Here is a 25556-nt window from a genome sequence, read left to right as displayed (position 1 = left end):
TCCAAAATATATAAACAGCTCATGGAGCTCAGTATCAAAAAAACAAACAATCCAATTAAAAAGTGGGCAGAAGACCTAAACAGACATTTCATCAAGGAAGACATACAGATGGCCAAGAGGCACATGAAAAGATGCTCAACATCACTAATTATTAGAGAAATGCTAATCAAAACTACAATGAGGTATCACCTCACGCTGGTCAGAATGGCCATTATCAAAAAATCTAGAAACAATAAATGCTGGAAAGGGTGTGGTGAAAAGGGAACCCTCCTGCACTGTTGGTGGGAATTTAATTTGATACAACCACTATGGAGAACAGTATGGAGTTTCCTTAAAAAACTAAAAATAGAACTACCATATGACCCAGCAATCCCACTACTGGGCATATACCCTGAGAAAACCATAATTCAAAAAGAGACATGTACCACAGTGTTCATTGCAGCACTATTTACAATAGCCAGTACATGGAACCAACCTAAATGTCCAATGAGGGTTGAATGGATAAAGAAGATATGGCACATATATACAATGGAATATTACTCAGCCATAAAAAGAAACAAAATTGAGTTTTTTCTAGTGAGGTGGATGGACCTAGAGACTGTCATACAGAGTGAAGTAAGTCTGAAAGAGAAAAACAAATAACATATGCTAACACATATATATGGAATCTAAAAAAAAAGGTACCGATGAACCTAGTTGCAGGGCAGGAATAAAGATGTAGACATAGAGAATGGACTTGAGGACACGGGGTGGGAGGGAGAAGCTGGAGCAAAGTGAGAGTAGCATCGACATATATACACTACTGAATGTAAAATAGTTAGCTAGTGGGAAGCAGCAGCATAGCACAGGGAAATCAACTCGGTGCTTTGTGATGACCTAGAGGGGTGGGATAGGGAGGATGGGAGGGAGGCTCAAGAAGGAGGGGATATGGGGACATAGATATGCATATGGCTGATTCACTTTGGTGTACAACAGAAACTAACACAGCATTGTGAAGCAATTATACTCCAATAAAGATCTGTTACAAAAAAAAATCATTCCAGTGTTCCCCATGATCTTTCCTATTGAGTGACATTTCTCCCCAAGAATCTATAAGGGATATTCCATGTTCATCTATTATTACTCATTATACTTAGATATTTATAGATATGTATGTACTTGGCTTACCATTACTATTATAAATGAGTACACTTTAATAAACCTTAGGGTCCCATGTGGCCCTGTCTTTGTATGGAGCCACATTCAAAAGAAGTATCATCCAAAAACCAGAAATAATTGAGAAGTATTCCCAATATTTACATGTATCTCTTTGAGAATATTAAAGAATATCTAATTAACAACCTATAAGAATGCTCTTTTCTGTCCTTCTGTCCACACTGCATTGATACAGTTCTCTGTTTCTTCATTGAAGCCTCTTACTTGTCAAACCCCAAAAAATTGCTTTTGGAAACTCAGTTTCATAGCTTTTTCTAATCCTCTAATTCTTAGCTCTTCATTATACAAATTGACTTAAAAATGCTAGCTTGATAATTTTTTTGTCTGCTTCAATCATTAACTGTTTTACCCCCCAATAAAGAACAACTGTGGTCCTGTTTCTTCATGAAAAAATTCTCCTTTTTCCTCTTATCACTCTAACCTGTGTCTAGATCTATTCTCCCACTTTTGTGTTACAAAGGCCTGGGAGTCAGCTGAGCAAAAAATAAATTCTCATTAGACAGTGGAATAGAAGAAAAGTTCCTTATAACAAGGGATGGAGTGGTGATGGGGAAGGCTGGGAATACTGATAGAAAAACTATGGGCACCATCATATATTTCAGTTTCTATTGGTCAAAGATTTTGTGGTCTTTTTAAAAAATTTTACTCCTTACTGCACCTAACACAGAGACTTAAACTTACTAAAAGCTCATTAAATACTTCCTAAATAAATGTGATGACTTACCGAATTTTATTTAGGACCATCTGGGAAAGCAGGTTCTGTTTAAGTTGTCACTCCCTAGCTATAGCTATTTTTACATAACTTTTTGCTCTTAAAATTCACAGTTATGTATTGTTTTATGGATTTCAAAAAGCATGTGGGATAAAAGAAAACTTAGAAATTTAACGGGACAGTCATAATAGTCACACCATCCTACTCAAGTGAAATGTGTAAAATGAATCATGGCAGCCAAAGTGCAAACATGTGTTCTGTTAAAAATTACCTACACCATCACCTTGGCCACCTTCTTATTTCTTGGTTTCAGAGTCAAAAAAGTACATAATACTTCTTTAGTCCTGTTAGGTTTCCAGTGTTAATTTGATTGCTACTATTTTTCTGTTTTTTTCAATTGATACAATATTCAGGAAAAAGAATTTAAGGTCATATATATATATATATATATATGTATATATATATATACACACATATATCAGCAAGAAACATGTTTTTATATACTCAAAGAAAGCATATATCAATGTGCTTTCTTTGAGTATATAAAAGCATGTTTCTTTTATTATTTCCCCCTTTTTTTCTATGAAGTCCTGCTGTTGAAGTTCATCATATTCTTATCAGAACTCCCATTTCTTTAGGCTATTACTGTATATTAGAGTACATTTCTATAAAGAATACTCTTAGAAACTCTAGTGTACCCTTGTTTAAGGCCCACAAACATCTCCCCAGAGATCTTCCTCTCTGGCTAATGTTTTACTTAGGCCAGGAGATTAAGATACAACCTCCTTTTTTGGCTAATAAAAATTCCAGCAAACTGAAGGGAATTCATACTACAGAATGCCAATAAATACCAAGGTCACTACTTAACTAAATGACATACTCTGACTTGCTCATTTATTTCTATATTGTACCATTAAACAGCTCATCTTCATTAAGTTGTATCAAATCTTCGTGTGTATGTGTGTAAATGTGCAGCATAGAGTTTGAGGATCAAATTTAAAAATAGTTTATTGCACACACTAGGAAAAAAAGTGATAGAAATCAAGTGTTTATCTTCTGTAATGCAATATTATGTAGCTTTTACTATTTTCAAACATTAACTTTATCTCTGAATTGCATTTCCCCCTAATAGATCTGTGTGTAAACCTCTCAACTATATTGTGAGCTTCGGGGGGCAGACATTTATTTATTAATATTTGTTGAGTATCTAATAGACAACAAGGATACAAAGATAAATAAAGGAGGGCTGCTACCCTCAAGGAACTCATATTCTAGTTGGAGAAATACACATGAAAACAAATTGCTATGGTCTAGAGATATGTTTGCAGACCAAGTGTTAGGGGAGCAAAGTATATAGAACAGTTAATTTCCCAGGGTGGGGTTTGGGAATGGGGATGCAAGTCCAAAGGGCTCTATAAAAAAGGGTGAAGTGAGGCATAGTGTGAAAGGATCAATGACAATTTGCCAACAAGCATGAAGAAGGACATCTTAGGAAAAGGAAAACAGCTACACAGGGCAAGGAGTTATATAAAAATAAAATATGGCACTTATACCAAAAAGTGTTGTCTGGCTAAATTTAAGGATTTTTTAAATTAGAGGAGTGAAACCATCAGACTTATGTGTTAGAAAGATACTTCTGGTTGCAAGATGGATAGAAAGGGTGTCAGACAAGGTAGGCCATTGCTCAGACATTATATTAGATAAGAGATGATTTAAAGGGTTGAAGTGTAGACAAAAAGAAGTGGGAAGTTTCAAGAAGTAGTTAAAATTAGAATTGATGGACTGAAAAAAATTGGAGGAAGAAGAGTTAAGAGAAGTCTGAGAATTTTGATTTAAGGTTGCTGAGGAACCAGTATTACCATTATATGAGATCCGTAGCATATGAAGGAAAGCAGGTGTGGGAATGGTCTCATATACTGGATTTAGCGTCTGAATGTTGAATTTTAAGACTCTTTTGGGAAATCCATGTTGAGTTATCCAATAGGTCAGGTGATTAGGAAAATCCCTGGGCCTGGGATATGGGATTCATCATGGTAAATATGGTGATTGATGGTGTTGGAGTGGAAGAGGAGTGAAGAGTGGGATTGGAGAAGAGGAAAAAGGATGGAATTCCAGGGAGGCAGTGGGGACGTAGAGAAGGAAGAACTAGTCAAGGAGAGTGAGGAGTTGCCAGAGAGAAAAGGACAAAAGATAACTAAATTTAAAACACCTGGAAAAAATAATGAAGGCAAATGAAACATCTCAAAAAAAAAAAAATTCCACGGTAAGATTAAATGCCATACATAGGGTAGGCTAATAAAATATATATAAACTATCCATTATATTTCATCACTTGGATTGATATATTTATCTAGGTCTAATTCAGAGAATTAGAGTGGGACTGGGTACAAAGATGTTAAGTGTTTTTGCTTGTATGTGGCTGCTGTTTAGAGGAACTGGTAATATCACTGACAGTCATCCCAGGGTATGATGAAACAGAGAACTCTAAAACATCACAAGATAATCTTGCCCATCTCTGGATGTATGGGCCCTAGGTTAGTGCCTATACATGTAACAACCACTCCTATGAAGAAGTGAACACTGTAGGATCTGGGAATGTAGCAAAGAAACATTATGGGGAGAATGTGGTCAGAGAGAAAGGACACATACATACGTAATGGAAGATATGAACCTGGAGGAGAAAACAGACTTTTTCTTGGGATATGTAGATTCCATCCTTAAGAAGGCTTTTATTATGCAACTATACTGTTCCATACTAATATCAATCAAAACTATAAAATCATTAACTTTGATTTTAGGTGAAGCTTGAGATCTCTGTAACATCATCATTTTAACTTCCACATTGGCCAGGGCTTCAGTGACAATTACTGAGAATCCAGGAGCTACTAAAGATGTCATTGGTAATGAAAAAAATTTAGCTGGAAGTCAAATTGCAAAAGGATAAGAAATAAGGAGAAGCATGAAAACAGGGAGCGTAGATTGTTATTTTGGGAAACAAGTAGTGAAGGAAAGAGGGGAACTTGAGAACTTGAGCACATTTGCGGAAAAGGGTAAAGTCAGTGAAGAGGAAAGGATAATTAACAGATCTCCTGTTAAGGCCAGAAAGAAAATGGTTTAAAAACCTCAGATGAAGGAATAATCTTAGACAGGAAGAGGAAAACTTCCTCTGTCCCCAGGGACATGAAAAAAGTAGCTGTGCAGCACTTATGTCTAAACTTAGGTTGTAAACAATGAATAAACATTGTTATAAACTTTTTACAGTCATCCAGAGGACAAGCAAAGAGAGATGGTTTGGTTGATTTTGATCGGGTGTGAGAGTGTGAGAAAGACGAGAAAGCAAGGAAATTGAAAGCACTGAAGAGAAAGATTAACAGGGATTCCAGACTGAGAAGAGAGCTGCTGAGAAAATATCCATCTTGTTATGGTCAGGAAGTAAATGTGGTGCAAATTAGAAAGATAATGGGTGATAGTCAGGTGTTTTTTTAATTTTGACTTCACAGTGAGAGATGGCCAGGACCCCAAATTCCTATATCCTGGACTAGACAGATGCAAAACATTTACAAGAAGAGACATGAGAGGCTAATGCAAACTGGTGGCACTGTTTGCTAGTATTTTGTCCCAAATCCCTATGTAGTGTTTTATCCTCATGACCTGAGTAAGAAGAACTTAAAGATCTACATCCTTTTTTACCTCTTTGGCTTAAGTCCTTCCCTGGATCCAGGCTGAGTGCTATTTGATGCTTGTTTTCTCCTGAGCCCTGCCTTGGTCTCTGCTTGGTCTTTACTGCCTGTATGTGGTAACAGTAATATTTTGAAAAGAGAGCAACACTAAGATAAAAAAAAGTTAAACTCTTTGCTCCTCTATTCCAAGATGTTATCCTTAATATAGTAAAACCCTGTGTGTCTGTGAGCACTCCTTTTTGTTGATTCATTTTAAAGTTTTTCAGTGAACAGGTTGGGTGCATCAGGAAGCCTTGTACTTCTTCTAGATAAGTGGTTCTCAAGTTGTGGAGGTGAGGGTAGGAGGAAAAAAAAAAGATATGAAAGTATCCCAGGGAATGTTTCCAAGGGGAAGAGAGTGCTCATATCTCTGTGTGTGCAGGAGGAGGAGGGAGCATTGTAAAAACTTTCAGGGGGTACTGATAGACACCTGTCTTTCTTCTGACTGATAATCACTGTCCTACAGGTGAGCAGGTAGCAAGACAGGAGTGACATTGGAGTTTAATATTTGAGAGGTGGGATGGCTCTGGTAGGTGATAAAGTCCAGGAAGTGGGCTACCAGGGTGGAACGGAGGTGAAAAGTTTTGGAGTAGAGGCCGGGAAAAATGAGGCTGGAATGCTGGGTGTGTCCACCACAGGGTGGCTGAGCTTTGGCTTTCTCCTTTATTACCTGCAACACTTTCCCGCGCATCAAGTACATAGTGTGTGTTCAATAAATACTCTTAATAGACTGTGTACATTTCAGAAAAATGTATTACTTTTAATATCAATTATGTGAGCATGCAACATTGCTAAATACAAAAGTCATACAAGCTCACAAATGACTTCAGAGACTGCCACTTGTAATTAAAGAACAATTTAGGCCCTATTAAGACATCATAAACATAGATCCGTTCCTGTTTTCACCTATGGCTATACATTTTCACCCTATTACTACTGGCTTCACTCAGAAACCCTATTGCCCGCAGTTACATTTCTTTACCCCTTAATGCTTCTCTGAAGAGAAATAGCCATTATCAGTCATCTTCTAAAACGGTGTATTTCCACTGTGCCTGAGTAAGACTCAAGTGTTGGGCATTTACAGTACACAGCTTTGGGGATATTGCCTAAAAATTGGAGGCTGCCTGTCTATTATCTGTTGGAAAAACATTTCTATGAATTTATGATATCAATATGTCAGCATAGGATACTTACAATTGATAAAAGGTAAATTTGAAAAGTTTACACTTGTTGCAAGTAAGTTGAAAAACGGAAAATTTCAATTTCTAGTTAATTAAACAAAATGAGTAGCATGGAACATAAAAAGTCTGAACCATGCTAAGTTTACAGGCTCCATGTCAGAAAAATGTCTTCTGGGAAGTATACCACAAAAAAATAAGTTGAAATTAAATTTATTATTATTATTTTTTAGATAAAAGTGCTACTCACATCTGTGTCATTGCTCATCTAGGTAACACTGAGAAAAACAATTGCCCTTTCTGGGACTCAGTTTCCTCCTCTAAAATATGGAGGCTGATCTAGTCCATCTCTAAAAGTTCCCTTCCAGATAAACATGCTCTGTAACTGGCTTCAACTTTAGGGCGTGTGCAGTAGAAACCTCCCTGGAGACAGATAAACACAGTTTCAAATTTTATTCATCATTTATTAGCTTTTCAAGCTTGTAAAAGTTATACCTTATTGAGCCTTAATTTCCTTATTTGTGAAATGGAATAACGCTACCTCTTTAATTGAATTGTTTGAGAATTAAATGGGATAGTATGTGCTGTGAAGTGAATAGCATAAAGTCAGTTGGTTAACAGGAATTCAATGTGTATTATCAAATCAGTGTCTTAGTTTTCTACTCTTTCTTTCTCTCCTTAAAAATTCAATTCCTTGTATGTTACTGACTTGCAAGTAAAAGATATTATGATAAAATTTGGAAGATACTATGAACTTTTGCTGAGCAACATTTGTAGGATGTGAATGTTTTGGAAAGCTGATTTTTATTTTCTGGCTTGGGAATACCTCTGGATTTGAATATAGCAGACAAAGTAGCAGTAAGAGGTCAAAAATAATTCAAAAGCTCCATATGACTTCACAATTTAGCAACTATTATATATTCAAAGACAGGCATGATACCACATGCATTAATAATAGTATATCACACAGGAATATAAATCCTCCACATATACTCAGCACTAGTCCTAAACTTTACAGAATCACATGAAATCAGTTTGGAATTCCACAATTTTAAGGATGAAGAGAACTTTACCTAGAATCACAAGAAAGCTATGAGGATAATAAATAAGGATATTAAAAAGTGATTGTATGGGTTGGATGTGCTAAATAGTCTAGCGGAAACTGTCTAAAATAGCCCCAGGAACCTCTTTTCCCACTTGCGAGTCTATTAATAGGTGGATTTGTTTGAATGTTAACTGGACATTTTGGATCCTACTGGGTTAAGCAGAAGGAAGTACTCTAAAATTTAATCTTTCCTATTGTCTCAAAGACTCACACTGTTAACATTTTTTCTAGTAATATGTGATTGAGGACCATGTGATACCCATGCCCTTATTCCACTCATTCAAAAAGTACTGTAAAGGGAGATGAGGGCAGACTTACCTTTCATCCTTTATGTAACTACAAAGGAGGGCTGAGTTCCTGGTATGTCCATATAGATTATCTGTTGAAACGCTGCTTAACCTACTTCACATGGGATTGTATCTAAGACCTCAAGGACAGTTAAGTGGGGTCTTTATTGCAAAGGGTCTTCCTGTTGCCTGCCATTTGTCCAGTAATTCATGAGCCATTGGCATATTACTTGTGCCTTATATATTACCACTGAGAAATAATTTCATAATACTGACCAGTGGGATTACACAGCTCATAGAAACTTTCCATATAAGAACCATGATGTCAAAACACAGCAGAGGCCACTAACAGTATTAATGAGGATTTTGTCAGCTTCTAATGATGATTATTATTGTATCAGAATGTAATTCACACTAATTATTAGTAAAAGTTTACAAACATTAGAAAGTGCATAATAACATTTGGATCTGATAGGGCTGAAAAAAGACATGAAAAACACAACACAAGGGCTTTACTTTTGTGATTGGCGTCCACATGATTGAAAGATCATTTTCTACATCTTTTGCTGCTCCGTGGAGATAAGTTGTCCTCCAAATTTTAATAGTATCATACAGCACTGTGATAAATTTGATTCCATAGAAGAAAATATTTCCCATGCTTAGTATTATCTTGTATTCTCTTTCCCACCTCCCCAATTCTCAAAAATCCTCATAATTGTAAATAAAAATATTCGTTGGAAAAAGTTCTCCACTTGGGAATAAGACAAAATTTGCAGTTTGAATTCTGGTCTGTGTAGACACCAAACAGACTGAATTCAGGTAATATTCACATTAATGGATATTTTCAAATGCCTGTATAATAAGCAAAGGAGCCTTGATGAATCTGTTAGACTTAATTCATCAGCTGTGAATTAAGGGGAAAGATTAAGTTTTAAAAAATGTGTGTTCTGTCCTGTGCACACCACCACACTATGGAGCAGAATTTTTAGGCAGCCCTTTTAAAAATGAGTAGTATAAAAATTCACAGTAACGTACATCATTTTTGTTTTTCATAAGCAATCAAAGAAGGGGGCAGTGCTGAGCATCTATATTGTATAATACAAAACAGTGTAAATAACACAGCAGGAACACACAGATACATAATGCTAAAAACAGTGCTTTCTGGATGGTTCTTTTACTGGGTGAATACTTGGGCCAGAGATATTTAAACTCTGGGGTTCAACCAACCCTTTGCGATTAGACATAATTAAATCCTCTGACATTGTGAGGGGCCAGATGCTACAGGAAGAATCATCATCTAGGTCGGTGCTACTCTCTACAAGCATTTAATCATATGGTCAAGTGAAAGGATCCGTACAAAAATGACATCCAAACACAAGCCACATGATTTCAACCATTGCTGATGCCAGAGGTAGAGAAAAGTCTGTCTGCAGCCACAGCCTCTGCCCCCATTTTTAACATAACAAGCAGGTTCCTGCAATGCAGCACAGCCATTTTCTTTTCCCCCTTTTCACTCTTGGAAATAAATGCATTCCAGCCAGGCCTGGAGATTTGAGACATTGTCAGGTGTTGATGAAGATCGATCAAAGTGGAGTGTTAACTTTCAGATTTTGCTGCTTCTCCCTGGGCTTCCCCACTTTGTTCTGTTGAATTTCGCTGTGCATCTTCTTCACCTTCTGTTAGGGACATAAAAAAGGATAAAGGCAAAATAAAAATGACTGCTTATATTTACTGACTCTCAGTATATATATCATATTGGAAATTTCAGAAATACTCAAGTCTGAAATTCTCATAGAGACAAGTATATTTTCTTGGTAATCAATTCCCCATCAAGAAAACAGCTTAAGTGTTTCAAGGGCTGACTAATTCTGGTTCTGGAACAGCATGGCTCAAAAACAAAATAATAACTGAATTTTTAGAATGGTTAGTGATGCTCTATGCTTCTGATAAATAGCTGGGAAATCTCATGGCCAGGTCATGGCATGGCACTTGTACTTTCATAGGTTGCAGAAATCATATGTGTCTTTAGGAAGAAACCAGAAGTAGGGAACAAGTTTACCTTTTGATGCCTGACTATCTTATATTAAGAAATATTTTAAAATTACATTGTACATTATTCTGAACACTTGATGATAACCTAGCTGACTTCTCATAGGTTTAATTAATTTAAATTAAAAGCAACAGTGGAAGGACATTATGTCAGCTGGTTAGTCCCTTGTCAAATAGTCATGATGGCCTCTGGCCTGCCCTTACAGAACATATGTACAAATCCCATAAAACCACTTTCATAACTGCACCCTTAGCAACAATCTCAGCCATAGCAACACTAAAATTAAACAATGCTTTCTCTCCATATTAGGTCACTTTACCTGGGTGCAAGGTGCAGGCAATTCTTGATTCAAAGATTCAAATATTTGCATGTGTTAGCTTGTTACTAAGTGACCAATATGGCTTAGTGGACAAAATATTTGGGGGTGTTGCAATAATGTGTGTTATATTAAATTTTGCTAAGAGTTTATTACCATAATTCAAATTAATTGAGATAAGTAGGCTGTCCATTATTTAGATGGAAATGTTGAAGGTAATTTCTCCTTTACGCTTAACAAGTACACACAAGACACCTCACCATGCACCATATTTTAGGGAAATTAAAAGCAGTTTTTCCACATAAAAATCATATTCTGTTCTAAAGGGGTTCCAAGAATATCATGATGCATTGTATAGAATTTTCATGTACTACCTTCACTATTAGAGAAATGAACAAGCCCCCAAGGTATGCAGATGGCCTGAATCTGAGATGTATAGATTAGCATGAAATGAGAACTTGATAAATAGGAGAAGCTCTTGTCAACCAAAGGAATGAAGTCATATTAGGGCAGATGCAAGACAGTAGAATATTAAGGATGAAAGTGACGGCATAAATACAAGATGAGTATCTTAACTCCCATGGGGCTTGGGACTTTCTAGGTATCCAGGGATACTTCTCAGGGCTCAGAATAATGCTGCAAACACAGAGCTGTGGCTAAATAGATGCTTGTTAACAAGTCAAGATAAACATGGGACAACAATATTGTTGAGCATAAACTAAAATAGAAGCTGAAATACTCAGGAATTACAAAGGAAGTCCCACACTATTCTCAGCTAGTGATATTTAATTTGCCATTGTACAGTTCTCTTTTTTTTTATGTTTTAGACTTTTGATTGTACAGTTATTACTTTTAGTTCTTTGTACTTAGAATAATAAATAAAGTCAGTGCTATTTATACTTTGCCTTATTCTGGATTTTGTGATTTGAAGAGAAACAGAAAATTCTTTCAGGGCCTACAGAATTGCAATTAACATGTAGAAATATTTGAAAAAGAATATATCCGGAAGCATAAAGATATTTGAATTATTTAAAATTATTTAATTATAACATATTAATATCAAATATACAATTATTTATTAATATAAAATGTCAACCTTTTTAAATTTTAACATAGTCTAATAGACTATGTTAAGATACTATAGTCTCTTGTATAAGAAAGGTCTTGAGGTTAATGAGTCTTAATTTCAGTGAAAACAAAAAAAGAAGAAATTAAACTACACTATGAATAAAAATGTCCTCATAGTAAGGGTGGCTAAAATTAATGCAGTTTATTTAAAATAGAGTACTCATATAAAATACAAATTTTATGAAAAAGATTAGTAAATTCTCAAAGATTGCAGAAAAAATATATTTACTTACTTCATGCCACCAAATTGGAATAATTCCCTATAGCTTTTCTCAGAGCTATTTTGAAAATTAACTCCTGGTAGTAACAGAGAAACAACGAAACCTAAAATATACATCAGTCTATATACTCCATGGAAGTGATTATTAAAGTTTTATTTTCAACCTGAGTTTTAAAAGACCAATCTATGACCTGCTGATCTGTAGTCATTGAATAAAGTTCTGTCAGTAGGTATTTTAAGGTAATGTTGCTGAGCTATTTCATTAACATATATATATATATATATTAACATATATATATTAACATATATATATGTTAATTAACATATATATATATACATATTAACATATATAACATTAACATATATATATATATATATATATACTCATTAACATATATATATATATATATATACTCTGACTCAGTTTTCCAATAACTGGAAGGCTTTGCCCTGAAAATTCTAATAGCAAAGAATTATCAAGCTGTTACCATGAGTCAGAAACTGATCAGTGTTTTTCACATATATAACATTGTGGTTCCTTAATTGTGAACTCCTTTTTACTTTTAAAGATTATTTTTTGCACAAGTGTTTTTCAGGGAAGTACATTCAGCTTTGATATTTGCAAAAGCTATGGATGGAAGAACCATCAGGGGATTCAGAAGTACTTTGACATGTCAAACTTATTTTACTTTTTCACTGGTAAAGTTAGATTTGGTGGGTAGGAGTTCAACGCCCAATAGTAAGACAAATTTTTCAAACTCAGTCTATCATGAAAGGAAAACTAAAAGAACTTCTTACCTAAGACTTATTTATGTAATAGACTATTTTACTTCCATTCTCAATAAAAATGGTCCTGGCGACCCTTTTATTTTGAAATGGTTCTTGGAATCGAGATCCGTCAGACTCATCTGTGAATCTTGTTAAATATCTAATGCTATTAAATGTTACAGGTGGCCAAACTGTCAAAGGTAGGAGCTCCAACTTTGTTAAATGTTCTACATAAGATATTTCAGAGCTTTTATAGAGATTAGGATTAAAAAAAAAAAAAAAAAAACTCATGTGTTTTATTGATTGCATTAGTAAAATCAGATTAAGGATTCTGCATTTGAGTGGGAAACCCTGTAAGGTGCAGTCATTGAAAACAGAGTGGGAGTGATTAAGAGATTAGTACCTGCCTTTTATCTTGCCTTAGACTGTTTATAACTCTTTCTATTAGGTTACTTTCAAAGGTGTTTTTTCATGACTTACTCCTACTTAGCGAAGTGCTGCAAATCATTCCATGTTCATAGAGATGGATGTCAAACGACTCACCTGTCTTGTTGATATCAAGACCTGCTAATTTCAAGGCTAATTCATTGCTGTTACCACTTGCAGAGGAAACCAGGATATCATGTATTGCATTTCTTCTACCCGTTCTTCCTGAAGCAATAAAATCTGCATATGTGGTTTCCACATCAGTCATTGCTAACAAATATCCACATAGCAGGAGCTACAAAACAGAGAAAAATTAATAGGTAAATATAATGTTGGTCAACGGTAAACATTTAACAAAGACACTTGTTAAATTACTGGCCTATAATATGGAGTCTTCAACTCCAGAAAGAAGAACTTGAGCTCAGTAGCATACCAAAGTGGTGGGAGGTGGAGTGGAAGTGCTCCATCCTAGAGATAAGCAGTAAGCAAGGGCATTGTTTGCAGAGAACCTAAGAACGAAAATGAAATTGACCAAAATCCAGTTTGCTTTTTATTATCATCATGCACCAGCAATTCTAAACAATGCCAGTGATCAAATACTGCCCCCGGTCCAGGAGGACAGCTCCCTTGTTGCCTCCTTGGTGAGGAATTCCTCCTTGAGAGGAATAATAATCTTTCTTGACTGAAACTTTGAAATAAAATCTTCAAAATTACAAAGGACTCAATGAAAGTGAGTTTCCCCAAACAAACCTGGTAACACACATACTTAATTAAAGACTTAATGAAGAAAATATTTTCAAGGTAGAACATGAGATACATGTAATAACAAAAGATCGTCAAATGTAAATCTTTAATTTCTTTTTCTATGTTAAAAACTCATATTCTTTCCTGAAGGTCAAAAGAGGGATGAATACTAAGATATGAATAATGAATTTCTGTTGGATTAATTTTGTTTAAACAGAACTTTAAAGTAGCACAATTTCCCTCCTATTCCTAAACATTCCAATTAAATTTTACTATAGTTTAAGACTAAAAACTCATGCCAATAATCAAGGGAAAGGAGTCTTTTCAAAATATACGAAATGTGGAAGAAGCTAAAATGGTAGAACCCATACACTATCATGGACATGCACACTGTCACTCTGAAATAAATTGATGCCATTTACAGTGAAATCCAGGATGGCAGTCAGTAGCACTTTCCTTAAAGCTTAGTTCTTCTCCCAGTGCATAATGAGGGAGCTATTAATTTAATCTGGGGAAAACTTTTATACTCTCTCTTCTGTAAGAGGAAGCTAAAAGAGGAAAGAGGGAGGAATAGCACAATACAAGTTTTGAAATAGGAAATATATGAATACTGCACGCTTTACGGTGACTGTATTATGGTTCCAATCACTTGACTATATCCACCATTCTTTTTTATGGGAATATGATTTAATGGTTGTTACCATGTTACTTAAAATTTCCAAATGCTCCTCAGAAGATCCTGGATTTAATCCTGCCCCTGACATTGGGTCATGGAGTGACAGAATATCACGTGACCTCCTGACCTTCCATTTTCTAATAAGTAAAGCAGGACAGCTGGATGACATAATCATTAATGGCACTTTAAGTGAAAGTGTAAAAACAATGATCACTCAAAACTATATCATTTCTAGAATCTTGGATTTGGAAATTCCCTTCTGTGACCATAACCACCAATTTTTTTTTCTTTTCCTCTTACTCACAATGAATCTGTTCTTCACACTGGTCATATCTTCAATTCCTTTAACCCTTTTTGTTTTAGTTTCCTCTAGGCCCAGTCTGGATCAATTGCCCACCGTTTCGTGTAGCTTCTCATTAGCATCAAGAAGTCCCTTTGCTCTACCGTCACCTTGACTTTCCTAAGCCTCACCTGGAAAACAGCACGGTACACTTTCTCTGATCTCATTACTGGGTGGATAAGTGTTACCAAAAAAGTCACAAAATTGTGCCAATTGGCTCAACTAAACATTTTTACTCTATTATTAGTATACACTCTGAGTTGAACGGAAATTCTTTTGTTCACCTCTAGTTGAATCTTCCGTATGGCTTCTCTCTGTGGGAAGGATTCCAAACCCTTTGTAGTCCACACAACCGGACACTACCTGCCTCAAGAGGTGACTTTGCATCTTCCTTCTTGGAGAAGATATAGGACATCTGCTGCAAGTTCTGTTACATTTCTTCCTTTCTCAAGTACATTTCTCTGTAAATCACTATTGTTTCTTTTCTAGATAAACTAGCTGCTTTCTTTTTAAGGCATGCTATTGATTCTGTTTCCTATTACCTCCTGTAGGACCTTTCTCCATCCATTTTTTTCTCAATAATTTGAGTCTTCTTTCTTCTCTGGATTTCTCCCTTAAGTTTATAAGCATGTTCAAGTCTTTCCTTACTAAAAAAACAAATGAACCGACCATTCAACCAAATACCCATTCCTCAACATTCATAAATCTTTGCACTACCTTCTCTTTCCTTCATTAAACTTCTCAGAAGGGTTCAACTACTTTTATTTTCTCACTTTTCTTGAACCAACCTTTAGAATTTTTCTATTCTATTGGCCTTTGTATAGTATGTTTTACAGAGACTACTTTCATATAGATCACTGAAATGATCTGTATTAACATTAAGTAACCGCTTAGTGTGAAATGTTCTTGTGAGTGTCTATCCTGTTTGAGCTCACGTGACACTGCCAGCTACGTTCTCCTTGAAACTCTCCCCTAGCATATATTAAAAGTTATAGGAATTAATTAATTAATTAAAGTTAATTATAGGAATCAGACTTATCTGTATATGAATCTAGACTTTCCATTTACTTGTTATGCTAGGTCTAATCCCTCTGTGCTCAGTTCTTCATCTGTAAATTGTGATAAATATACTTAGTTCTCAAGATTATGAGAATTTACTTGGATTATGTATCTCAAGAGACTAACACAGTGTTTGGCACATGGTGGGTAAGTACTGATTAAAAAAAAAAAAAAACTGTCACTTTCTTAGCTTTCATGATACCTTACTATCCTGGTTCCATCCCATTTGACCTTTGTATTTTTTACAGACTTCCCTTTCTAGGGTCACCTTTAGAAATAAGAGCACATTTTGTAGGAATTTAGAATCAGTCATTGACCTTCTTTACTTACTTACTTGAATAACTCATCTAATCCCAGTGCTTCTAATTCCTCACTATGGATAATACAAAAGTCTGCATCTGCTATTTAGAGTGTTCTCCCAAGCTCCTCACACACAAGAGCAACTGCCTGCTGAATAGGGACTTCCACTTGGTTTTGCACAAACATTTCAAATTCGATAAAACAAAGTAAGACAACAACAAAACACATAAATAGAGAAAACTGGCTTCATTAATACGCTGTGTTGGGGCATATTTTGACTTATTTCTCTCACTTGATATCCATGTCTAATCATCTGCCAGGTCATGTTGGTTTCTATTTGATGTCACTCATATTTATTCTCTGTAAAACATAGAAAAAACTCTTACCAGGATTATTGCTGAGTTTTCCCACAATCTGAAAAGAACCCACTTTTGCTGCTTTAACTTTAACCACTCACTCTCATACTTGGTATGCTACAGAAAAATGCACAGTGTTTCCCCAGAGCTTCTCTGATGGTGCATTTGCTCAAGTCTGTTATTCAACCTGGAATGCCTTCTCCTGACAAACTTGCTTGTTGAAATGGATTTAGCCCTCAAAATTCAGCCAATGCCATCTTCTCTTTGTCTTCTTTCCCCTATCTCTTCACCTAGCACTCCCACAGGCCTTGATTTGTGCCGGTACAAGGCGTTAAAATTCTAACTGGCATCATGGTTGCCTCTCCTTCTAGACAGATCACAAGTTCTGACAAGACAGGAAATGCATTTTGTTAATATTTTAACTACATAGAATTCCTAGTAGAGCCTTCTGCACATAATCAGTGCTGAATAAAAGTATGTTGAATAGAACTGAACAATGAGGAAGAAATACATTAATCACCTTTCATCAGTAGCCACAGAGAATTTCCCTATCCCTGGGTTATACTAAATCACCAAATCCTAAAACTCTGGAAGGTTTTATAGGTGAAAAATCTGAGGACCAGATAGTTCAAGTGATCTGCCCATCTTCACATAGTTAATTAATTAAGTGGTTGGAATGAAGGTCTTCAAATCTCAGTCCACTCTTCCTGTTTTACCAGGTTGCCTGTCTGTGAGTAAGCTACGAATTTGCATAAAGTTTTTGACCTTGAAGGAATTCGGTGCTATTATAATGATATTTTCATTACCTACTCCACTACCATTAACCAACGCAGTACTTAGTTTCTATGTTACTTTAAAGATTTAGAATTGGATATCTTTACCGATTTCTTTCTATGGTCACATTTTGAAATAAGGGCACATTTTGTGGAAATTTAGAATCAGTCATTGACCTTCTTCTATCTATCAAATATATCTGATAAGAAGGCGAAGTAGGTTACAGGAATAAGCTCATCTCAAAGTCATTGTTATTGTCTTTCATTCTTAGTCTCTTTATGGCTTTTTAAAACATAGGCTTTAAAAATAGCACAACTGCTATTATTTCTCATCTGATAACAATGTTATGAAGTAGGCAAAAATATCCTCATTTTCATTTGAAGAAAATAAGTCAGAGATGTTAAGTGACTGCTAAATAACACACGGAACTATGACTTGAACCCAGGTCTGTGGGTTTTGCATAAAGAACACTGTATTTTGCAATAAAGTTCCTTGTTTTTTGCCATTATCATTTTTTAAAATGTAGACTGTCATAATAATACTCGTGTATGTGGGAGTTTACATCTAATTCACTTTGCTGATAATAGTTTTAAGAAGATTTGAAATATCAGAGTGAGAGAGAAAAAAGTGGTGACATTTTCCATGAGAAGATATGAATTAAAAGGAGTACTGTGTTATGATTTGTATAACTGGGAATGTTAATTTCTGTGACGGTGGTAATTCTATTTATAAGAGGGGAGCCAAAAACTTAATTTGCATTTTCATTTAGGGTACTCCTAAGTAATGAGCACATGGAAGAAGAAACAGGGTTATGAGAGATGTATGTGTATGCTGTGTTCACCTTTGAAATGTGTGTATCTAGATTTCAACTGGATTGAGTGAAAGACAATAATGAGAATTGTGAGAATAGGTTATTCTGTAAACTCCTTTTCTTCTTAAGCATTTATGAAATATACTTGCTAGATTGATGTGCATCTTATTGTAAACCTCTAAGGTAACATAGAAAGTACTGGGCATTCAATTATGGTAGCCATTATAATTATTATTATAATAGTTATTATTATAAAGTAGTATTTCACTTTTATTAGATTTGTTTTCTCCAGACAATAAACTTAATTTTCAGTAAAAAGAAAGATAGCTGACAAATAGCACATATTTAAATACATGCATGAAGAATATAATTACATTTTGAAACAAAACATATACATGTTATAAACTCTGTATCTTTTTCTCTCTCTCCATGATTATACTTCCTTAATGAATTCCCATTAGGTGCTCAAAAACAGTAATTTTTACATGCATGGCAGCTATGTTTTTTTCCTTTCAGCTAAATATCTTGACACAGCTTTTCAATTTATTGATATGACTACCAGAGACTGGAAATAACTTTTACACCAATATAATCACTGTATAATGACTTGTAGTTAGCTTAGAAATTCTGGGGAAACTGTTGCCAAATGACTATGGCTGACAGATGTTCACCCAAAAATGACAAAAGTCAAAAACAAAGTCTAATAAGTGTCAGCAGCTGGTAGAGATTTAATAGAGTAGCACTTAGCACACATTCTGGCCTTATGCAAAATAAACTAATCAGAATAAAACTTGGAAAAATTTACCAAAAGTGGGCTTTGACTCTTCACTAAAGCTTCCTACTTATGTTGCTATAATTAGAATTTTCTAGACATGACAAAATGGTAGTATTGGATATAAACAAGATAATATGGTGCTATTTTTTGTATCTAGTTATATACAAGAGCTAATTATACTAATATTCAAAGTCTGATTAGAGGGAGGAAAAGACATTTTATTATTTAAGTACTGTACTATTTAAAATTAGATTAAATTTTTAAGCATACATTTCTAAATATTGATATCTAAAAATCCAATCAAAATTCATGACTAAGAAATAACCTTGCTTTCTTTTCCCCCTTCTTAAAAAAGTCTCACTTTCTCCCTCTTTAACAAAGGAAACAGTATATTGGTATTCTAAAATTGTTTTGTTTGTATAATGGATTTCTAAACTGAGATTCATAATTTGTGTTGGTCTTTCCCTTATTTATGCCCTTTATCTTTTTAAATATCATTTACACAAATTGAGAGAATAAACCAGATTTCACCCTAGCATAATTTATAGATTTAGATAGACTGCAAGAGGCTAGAAAAAGTATGTACTTACGTCTCCTGTATTAAACAAATTGAAGCGTCCGCATAGATGTATTCTAAAAGAAGTTGGGTCTAGGAAGCTGCTTAAATGATTTTTATAGTGACATTGAGTCATGAGCCAAATGGTGACTGGATAACATGCTAATTTTACTCCTGTAAATGGGGACACATGAAATGAGACTCACAGACTTGGAAGAAAGAATGGAGAGAATGTCATCAGCAGGCACTGAAGTCTTCTCTCTAATATAAATGGTATGATTTTTTTTTTTTAAAAGAGAAGGAAAGTTCTTCCTCTACCATTATTACAAATGCAGTTACATGACTTCTCCATTGTTACTTTATGAAATCATGTGAAGTTTGCTAAAAGTCCTTGAGTAGTTTCCTATGTGCTTAAGACTTGGTCTACATTAGTGTTTCTGAAACGTTTTGGTCTCAGATATCCATTACATTATCAAAAATTACTGAGAACCCGAATGAGATTTTGTTTATATAGTTATATCTGCCAATATTTACCATATGTGAAATGAAGACTGTAAATTTTAAATATTTATTAATTCACTTAAAATATAAATAACAAGCCCATTACGTTTCAATAAATAGTATATTTTTAGTGAAATGAAATATATATTCCAAAGCCAAAATAAAATAGTGACAAGAATGGCATTGTTTTACATTTTGAAATTCTCTGGCTTAGTTTTGCAAATGTCTGGCTTAATAAAAGACATCTGGTTTCTCATAACTGCTTCTGCATTCAGTGTCTCAATATGTTGTTTTAGTTGAAGTATATGAAGAAAATCTGGCCTCACACAGATTTCTCAGTTGGAAAAGTGAGGAGAATTTTAATAGCTTTTTCAGATAATTATGGATTTTTAAATTTTGCAATGTGGAATCTAAAACCATATCAATATGCTTCCCTTACTGTTTAATTAAAATCTATTGTCTACTTTGCACCTTAAATGGATCTTTTGCCCATGTGTATTCTTAAAAATATCAGGTATTGGTCACTTGGAAAAATATTGGTTCACTAGGTTATGCAAAATTTCCAAATAGTAGCTTATTTCATTATACAATATCACATTTGTTAGTAATGCCACCTATCGCAACAGAAAATTCTTTAAGAATTGAGAAACTGACAAGTTCACAGGGGCCGATAATAAGTTTTCCAAAATTGTAATTTTTATTTGAAAACTCAGATTTTATCATTGGCAACAGATACAGTTGGATTTTGCTTCTCTTGAAGTGACAAGCTCACTTTGTTCATTTTCAAGAAAATCTCTGCCAAATATCCAAGTTTGAAAAAACCACAGTTTGCTTGTCAGTTGTTCTTTCAAGTAAAAATGGTGATTCATGAGAAAAGTGGCTAATTTAGCTCTCAACCCAAGCAGTCACACAAGTACTTACTTGAGACAACCATGCAATTTGGTACATCTTCACTGACTTACCATTTCATCACACAGAATATTAAAAAGACCTCTACTCAAGGGTCAAGATTTGACGAAATTAGTATATTTTTACTCCTTAATCAAGTACATTCTTAGGTACCTCTTGCATTTTAAAAATATTAACTCTGAGTGTGTGGCAGTGAAGAATACCAGGCTTACTAGTAGAGTTTGCTGCTACTGACTTGATTCGTGCTAAGGTGTCAGCAGTTTTCCCCACCATGATTTTGCACCATTAGTGCAAATGGCAGCCAAGTGAAAAAGGTAAATAGCATCTGTATTATTATGAAAATTATTTTAAACTTGTGAATCCACTGAAAGTATCTCAGGGAATGACTGAAAGGGTTTTGGGGACATGCAGGAGTTGGGGGGACCAAATTTTGAGAACTGTTGATCTACACAGTAACAGGAAGCTATCCGACAAACACTACGGATTAGAGAAGGGAACCCTTTTGTAAAGAACTTAACTAAGCAAGTTTTTGATTCCTAAAATATTCTGGAAATAATCAGCTATTTCCATGCTAAGTACAATACTACCTATCTTTTTCTCTTTTCTTTTCCTGTATAAGAATATTACTTATTTATCTAATTCAGGCTTACAAACAATCTAATAGCTTATTTCTAAGAACAACCCCCACAATCTCACAAATCAGAGGGCTTCAAATTAAGTCTCATGAGCTCAGGACAGGGTGCCAGAACTTGATGCTACCTTAGTTCCCCTTTTCCTTGAATTGGGCTATATTCTAGTCACATTTTGGAGTAAGTGACAACAAAGAAGAAATCAAGAACCATACCCTGTTAATAGCAACCATTTGAAAATTTCCACAGAAGTCTCCTCTGTTAAGGCATAATTATAAATCCTGTGCCAGATCATGACATTGCAGGCTCTAGAATGCCATTTGGTATAATGGGACACGTATTGTCCTTTAGAAGAGTTTGAATAGTGTCCTATCAAAAGCACACTTAAAAAAAAGTAATCTCATATACTGAGTTGTATCACAGAATGATGCCAACACATATTAACTCTGCGAAGTCCAACCCTCTTTTGTTCTAAATCCAAGGCACTGACTTTTTTAATCACAAAATATTGCTAGAATAAATTTTGCCTAATATGAGAAAAAATAGGCAGTCTTTGATGGTTTTCACAGTAAGTTTTTGACTAATACTACTAGAAATAATAACCCACCTACATTTGTTGGGGGGAGTTCTTCACTTCTTCCCTGATTTTCAGTGTATAATAAAAATTCTCAAGTTCAAAAATTTCTAACATTTGATACTAATGGTTATTCTTCTCAATCTTCTCTCTATTCATCAATTCATCTCTGATCCCCAGTTATGTGATAATTGCGATCCTTATGCCTTCATTCAAGATTATATATATATTTTTCCTTGTTTTGACATGGGCGCATTTTCATATTGTTTTTGAAAATTCATGACCTAGTCAATTGTATTATTACGTAACTTCTTCTCTGAAACTTCCTTTAGCCCAGATTCAAATCCTTTTTTGTTTTTTCTTTCCACAGTGCTTAACAAATCAAAACTTTGTAATGAGAAATCTAAGCCTAAAAATGTTATAAAGCCAGAAGCACAGGCTATCTTAAGAAAATATTTTCACTGTCTAATTAGGCAACAAGTGACCTCAAAGCTATTCATAAATTCCTTTCTTGATTTCTGGCTGACCCGTTCACCATCCTTAAAAACAGCAGTTTCTTCATTGTTTTGTGTTTCTTAAGTCTCACTTGTATTTCATCTGCTTACGCTCTATAGAAAATCTTGCCTAATGACTTTATGGAGAATGTCAAGGTCATCCTACATAAATTCCTTCAATTGCTGTTTCTTTATCATCACATCAAAGTTGCCATCTTTTTATTTGAGTCCTTTTGCCAACATTAATACCTGACTGGTGCTCTTGATTCTATCTTCTCTCCTATTATTTTTCCTTCAATCCTGCCTTGTGCTTCTGGAGTCTTTCTTTTCCCTGCTTCTCCAATGGCTATAAAATTATTTACATTTTCCCTGTTATAAAATATATTTCATCTTTTAGCTCTGTTCTTTTTGTCACTCACCTTTTACTTTCATTTACTCTCAAACTTACAGAAAAAGAGTAGATGCTAATTTTCCTGCATCCTTTACAATGCTTTATTTTTAATTCCTTTGCAATTTAACTTACATATCTATCAATTTACCAGAATTGTTTTCTCAGAGAAAAACCATTACAGATTAATCACAAAATTCAATAGGCTTTTCACAGTAATCATCTATATCAAATTGTATACAACATTTTACATTGTTATTCCTCTCTTGTTGAAACATCTTTCTCCCTTGGCTCTGATAGTTACTGTACTCTTGATTCCCTCATAATCTTCTTATATTTCTTCTTGCTCTTTCCCTCACTTAACTATTAAATAATATTTTTTCTCTCCTTTGTTCTTTATGTTCTGTTTGGTAATCCCATTTACCCCAATTGTCTTAATTTCCAACTGTGTATAGATGGCTATCAAATCTATAATTTGGGGGCCTGATATTTTTCTGAAGCGTAGCTTGGGAATTTTTACTACCTATGGGATATTCCCCCATGTTTGTCCTTAAAAACTCAAATTCAGTAAGTTCAAATGGAATCTCTTTGCTGAATCTCTACCTCCACCCCCCAAACTATTTACTATCCTTATCATTTTAGTGTATATTACTACTATTTTCTTAGGTATCCATGATATTAATAGAAATCTTAGAATTGTGTTCAGTTACTTCCATCTCACTAATTCTTCCCATCTAATCAATTCTCAAACCTCATTGTTTTAATTCTATCCATTCAATGCTTCTTAAATATTCTTCATTTCCGTTCTTTGTCTGGTCACTCCCTTCATCATCTCTTTCTTGACTATTGCAATCATAGGCTAGCTACTTACTTATCTAAACATTCTTTTCCAAGTTACCCTTTACACTTTCACCAGAATTAACTTTATTAAACATAAAATACTCAAAAATCTTCCGTGGCTCCTGGGAACCCTCAAAACATAGTTGTAACTTTATTTTCATGGCCCTCGGGAATGTGAACCCAACCTAATTTACTAGCTTTTTTCCCTATACTATCTCTCCCATGTATACTAAGTTAGATCATAGCAGACACTTGCTATATCTCTGGTGTTCTCTTATTGGTCTTCTCATGCTGTTTTTCTCAACCTGTAGTGACCTTCTCTCCCAATGACAACAAAATCCTCCTCATCTTTCAAGCCCAGTTTATAAGCTACAACACCTCCCCATCTCCAGGTAAAATGAATAACTTTATTATAATATGTATTTAATTTGGCACTATGCAAGAATTAATTATTTTCATGTTGCTCTTCTTCCTATATTATATGTTCCTTGAGATCTGGGTCTTTGATTTTTGAGTCCCCTCAGAACGCTTGGCACAGGATTTTGTATGTTGTTCTTACATCTGCAAAAAGTATATTGTAGATTTATTTTTAATCATCATACTCAAGATCCTTATTGGTAAAGTAAATTTGTCAAGGTTGTCGCATTGTCAATAGTAAAAGTATTGATAGCTCAGAAAGCATGTTTCTTTATTCTTATTCATTTCATTTTCCTGTCTCATAATACTTATCATCAATATAAAGAGATGAACTGTAATCATTTCCTCTAATACACTTTTTCTTCTGTGTATTCTTAATTATGACAGAAGATTTTTTAAAAATAACAGCAACAAAAAGCACTCTAGAATTCCAAGTAATCTATCCTATTTTCACTTTATGGAAGGTTACCTCTTTTTAAGTTTTTTATAAAATATATATGACTAAAGTAGCGAATTAATGCATGGAATGATTTGTTCTGTCCTTCTTTTGTTAAGGCTTTTTACATCATTTATTTAATATTTCAAAAGGTTTATAAATCACTTATTAGCTAATCTTTGCAGCATCCCTGCTCAGACAGTCAATTAGCTGAAGAAGTACTGCTGGTTGGCAACTGACAAGTAATATTACTTGCACATTACAGTTGAAGAAACTAAAGCAGAGAGAGGTTAATCGACTTGACCATGTCTTCCGCAGTGAGTGGTAGTACTGATGTCAGAATGGGGACCTGGGGTCATTCACATCAAAAGCACAAAAGCATTAAGAGTCCAGAGCTGGTGCTGTTCTTTATTATGTTATACTTTCTAAAGCCTTTGTTTAATCTCCTTTTCTGGCTCTCTATGAGTCCAAGGAGGAAAGATACTTTTAAAATCTATACCTTCTCATTAAACTAAGACTATTTTTTCTACATCCAATAAATATTTAGTTTTTGCAAGGACATTAGAACATCGACACATTTCTTCTCAAAATAACCCATTATTAACTTTTCCATCTTTAAAAGCACAATGAAAGATCAAATCAATCTCAGTAATATTGTCTGGTCTGTTCTAAGTTGTAATAATGACCATAATAACAAAACAGCTATTGTTTACTAATTATTTATCAATAATAACAAAAATATCAAGTATTTGCCAGATACAACACTAAGAAGTTTATGTGAATTGTATAGTTTAAATTCATCAACAAATTTATCAAAGAGGAATGTTCATTATCTCAGTTTGAAAGATGGAAT

The 25556-nt window shown here is 34.5% G+C and overlaps 1 protein-coding gene across 2 annotated transcripts in view; it reads right to left on the bottom strand.

The window, feature by feature from the left end:
• Nucleotides 1–6417: 6417 nt before the first annotated feature.
• PKIA (cAMP-dependent protein kinase inhibitor alpha) overlaps nucleotides 6418–25556 on the bottom strand; it is a 95778-nt gene continuing 76639 nt past the window's right edge. For both annotated transcript variants that reach the window (XM_068526010.1, XM_068526011.1), the window contains 2 exons: nucleotides 13242–13419; nucleotides 6418–9892 (listed from right to left, as the gene is read on the bottom strand). In XM_068526010.1, coding sequence (XP_068382111.1) covers nucleotides 9813–9892; nucleotides 13242–13392 — 231 coding nt within the window. In that variant the 5' untranslated portion in view covers nucleotides 13393–13419 and the 3' untranslated portion in view covers nucleotides 6418–9812. The remainder of the gene's footprint in view (nucleotides 9893–13241; nucleotides 13420–25556) is intronic.

Source organism: Eschrichtius robustus, chromosome 17 (genome assembly GCF_028021215.1).
Source record: "Eschrichtius robustus isolate mEscRob2 chromosome 17, mEscRob2.pri, whole genome shotgun sequence".
Lineage (NCBI taxonomy): Eukaryota > Metazoa > Chordata > Mammalia > Artiodactyla > Eschrichtiidae > Eschrichtius > Eschrichtius robustus.
The sequence above is the reverse complement of the archived record's forward strand: the minus strand, read 5'-3'. Positions and strand labels throughout refer to the sequence as shown.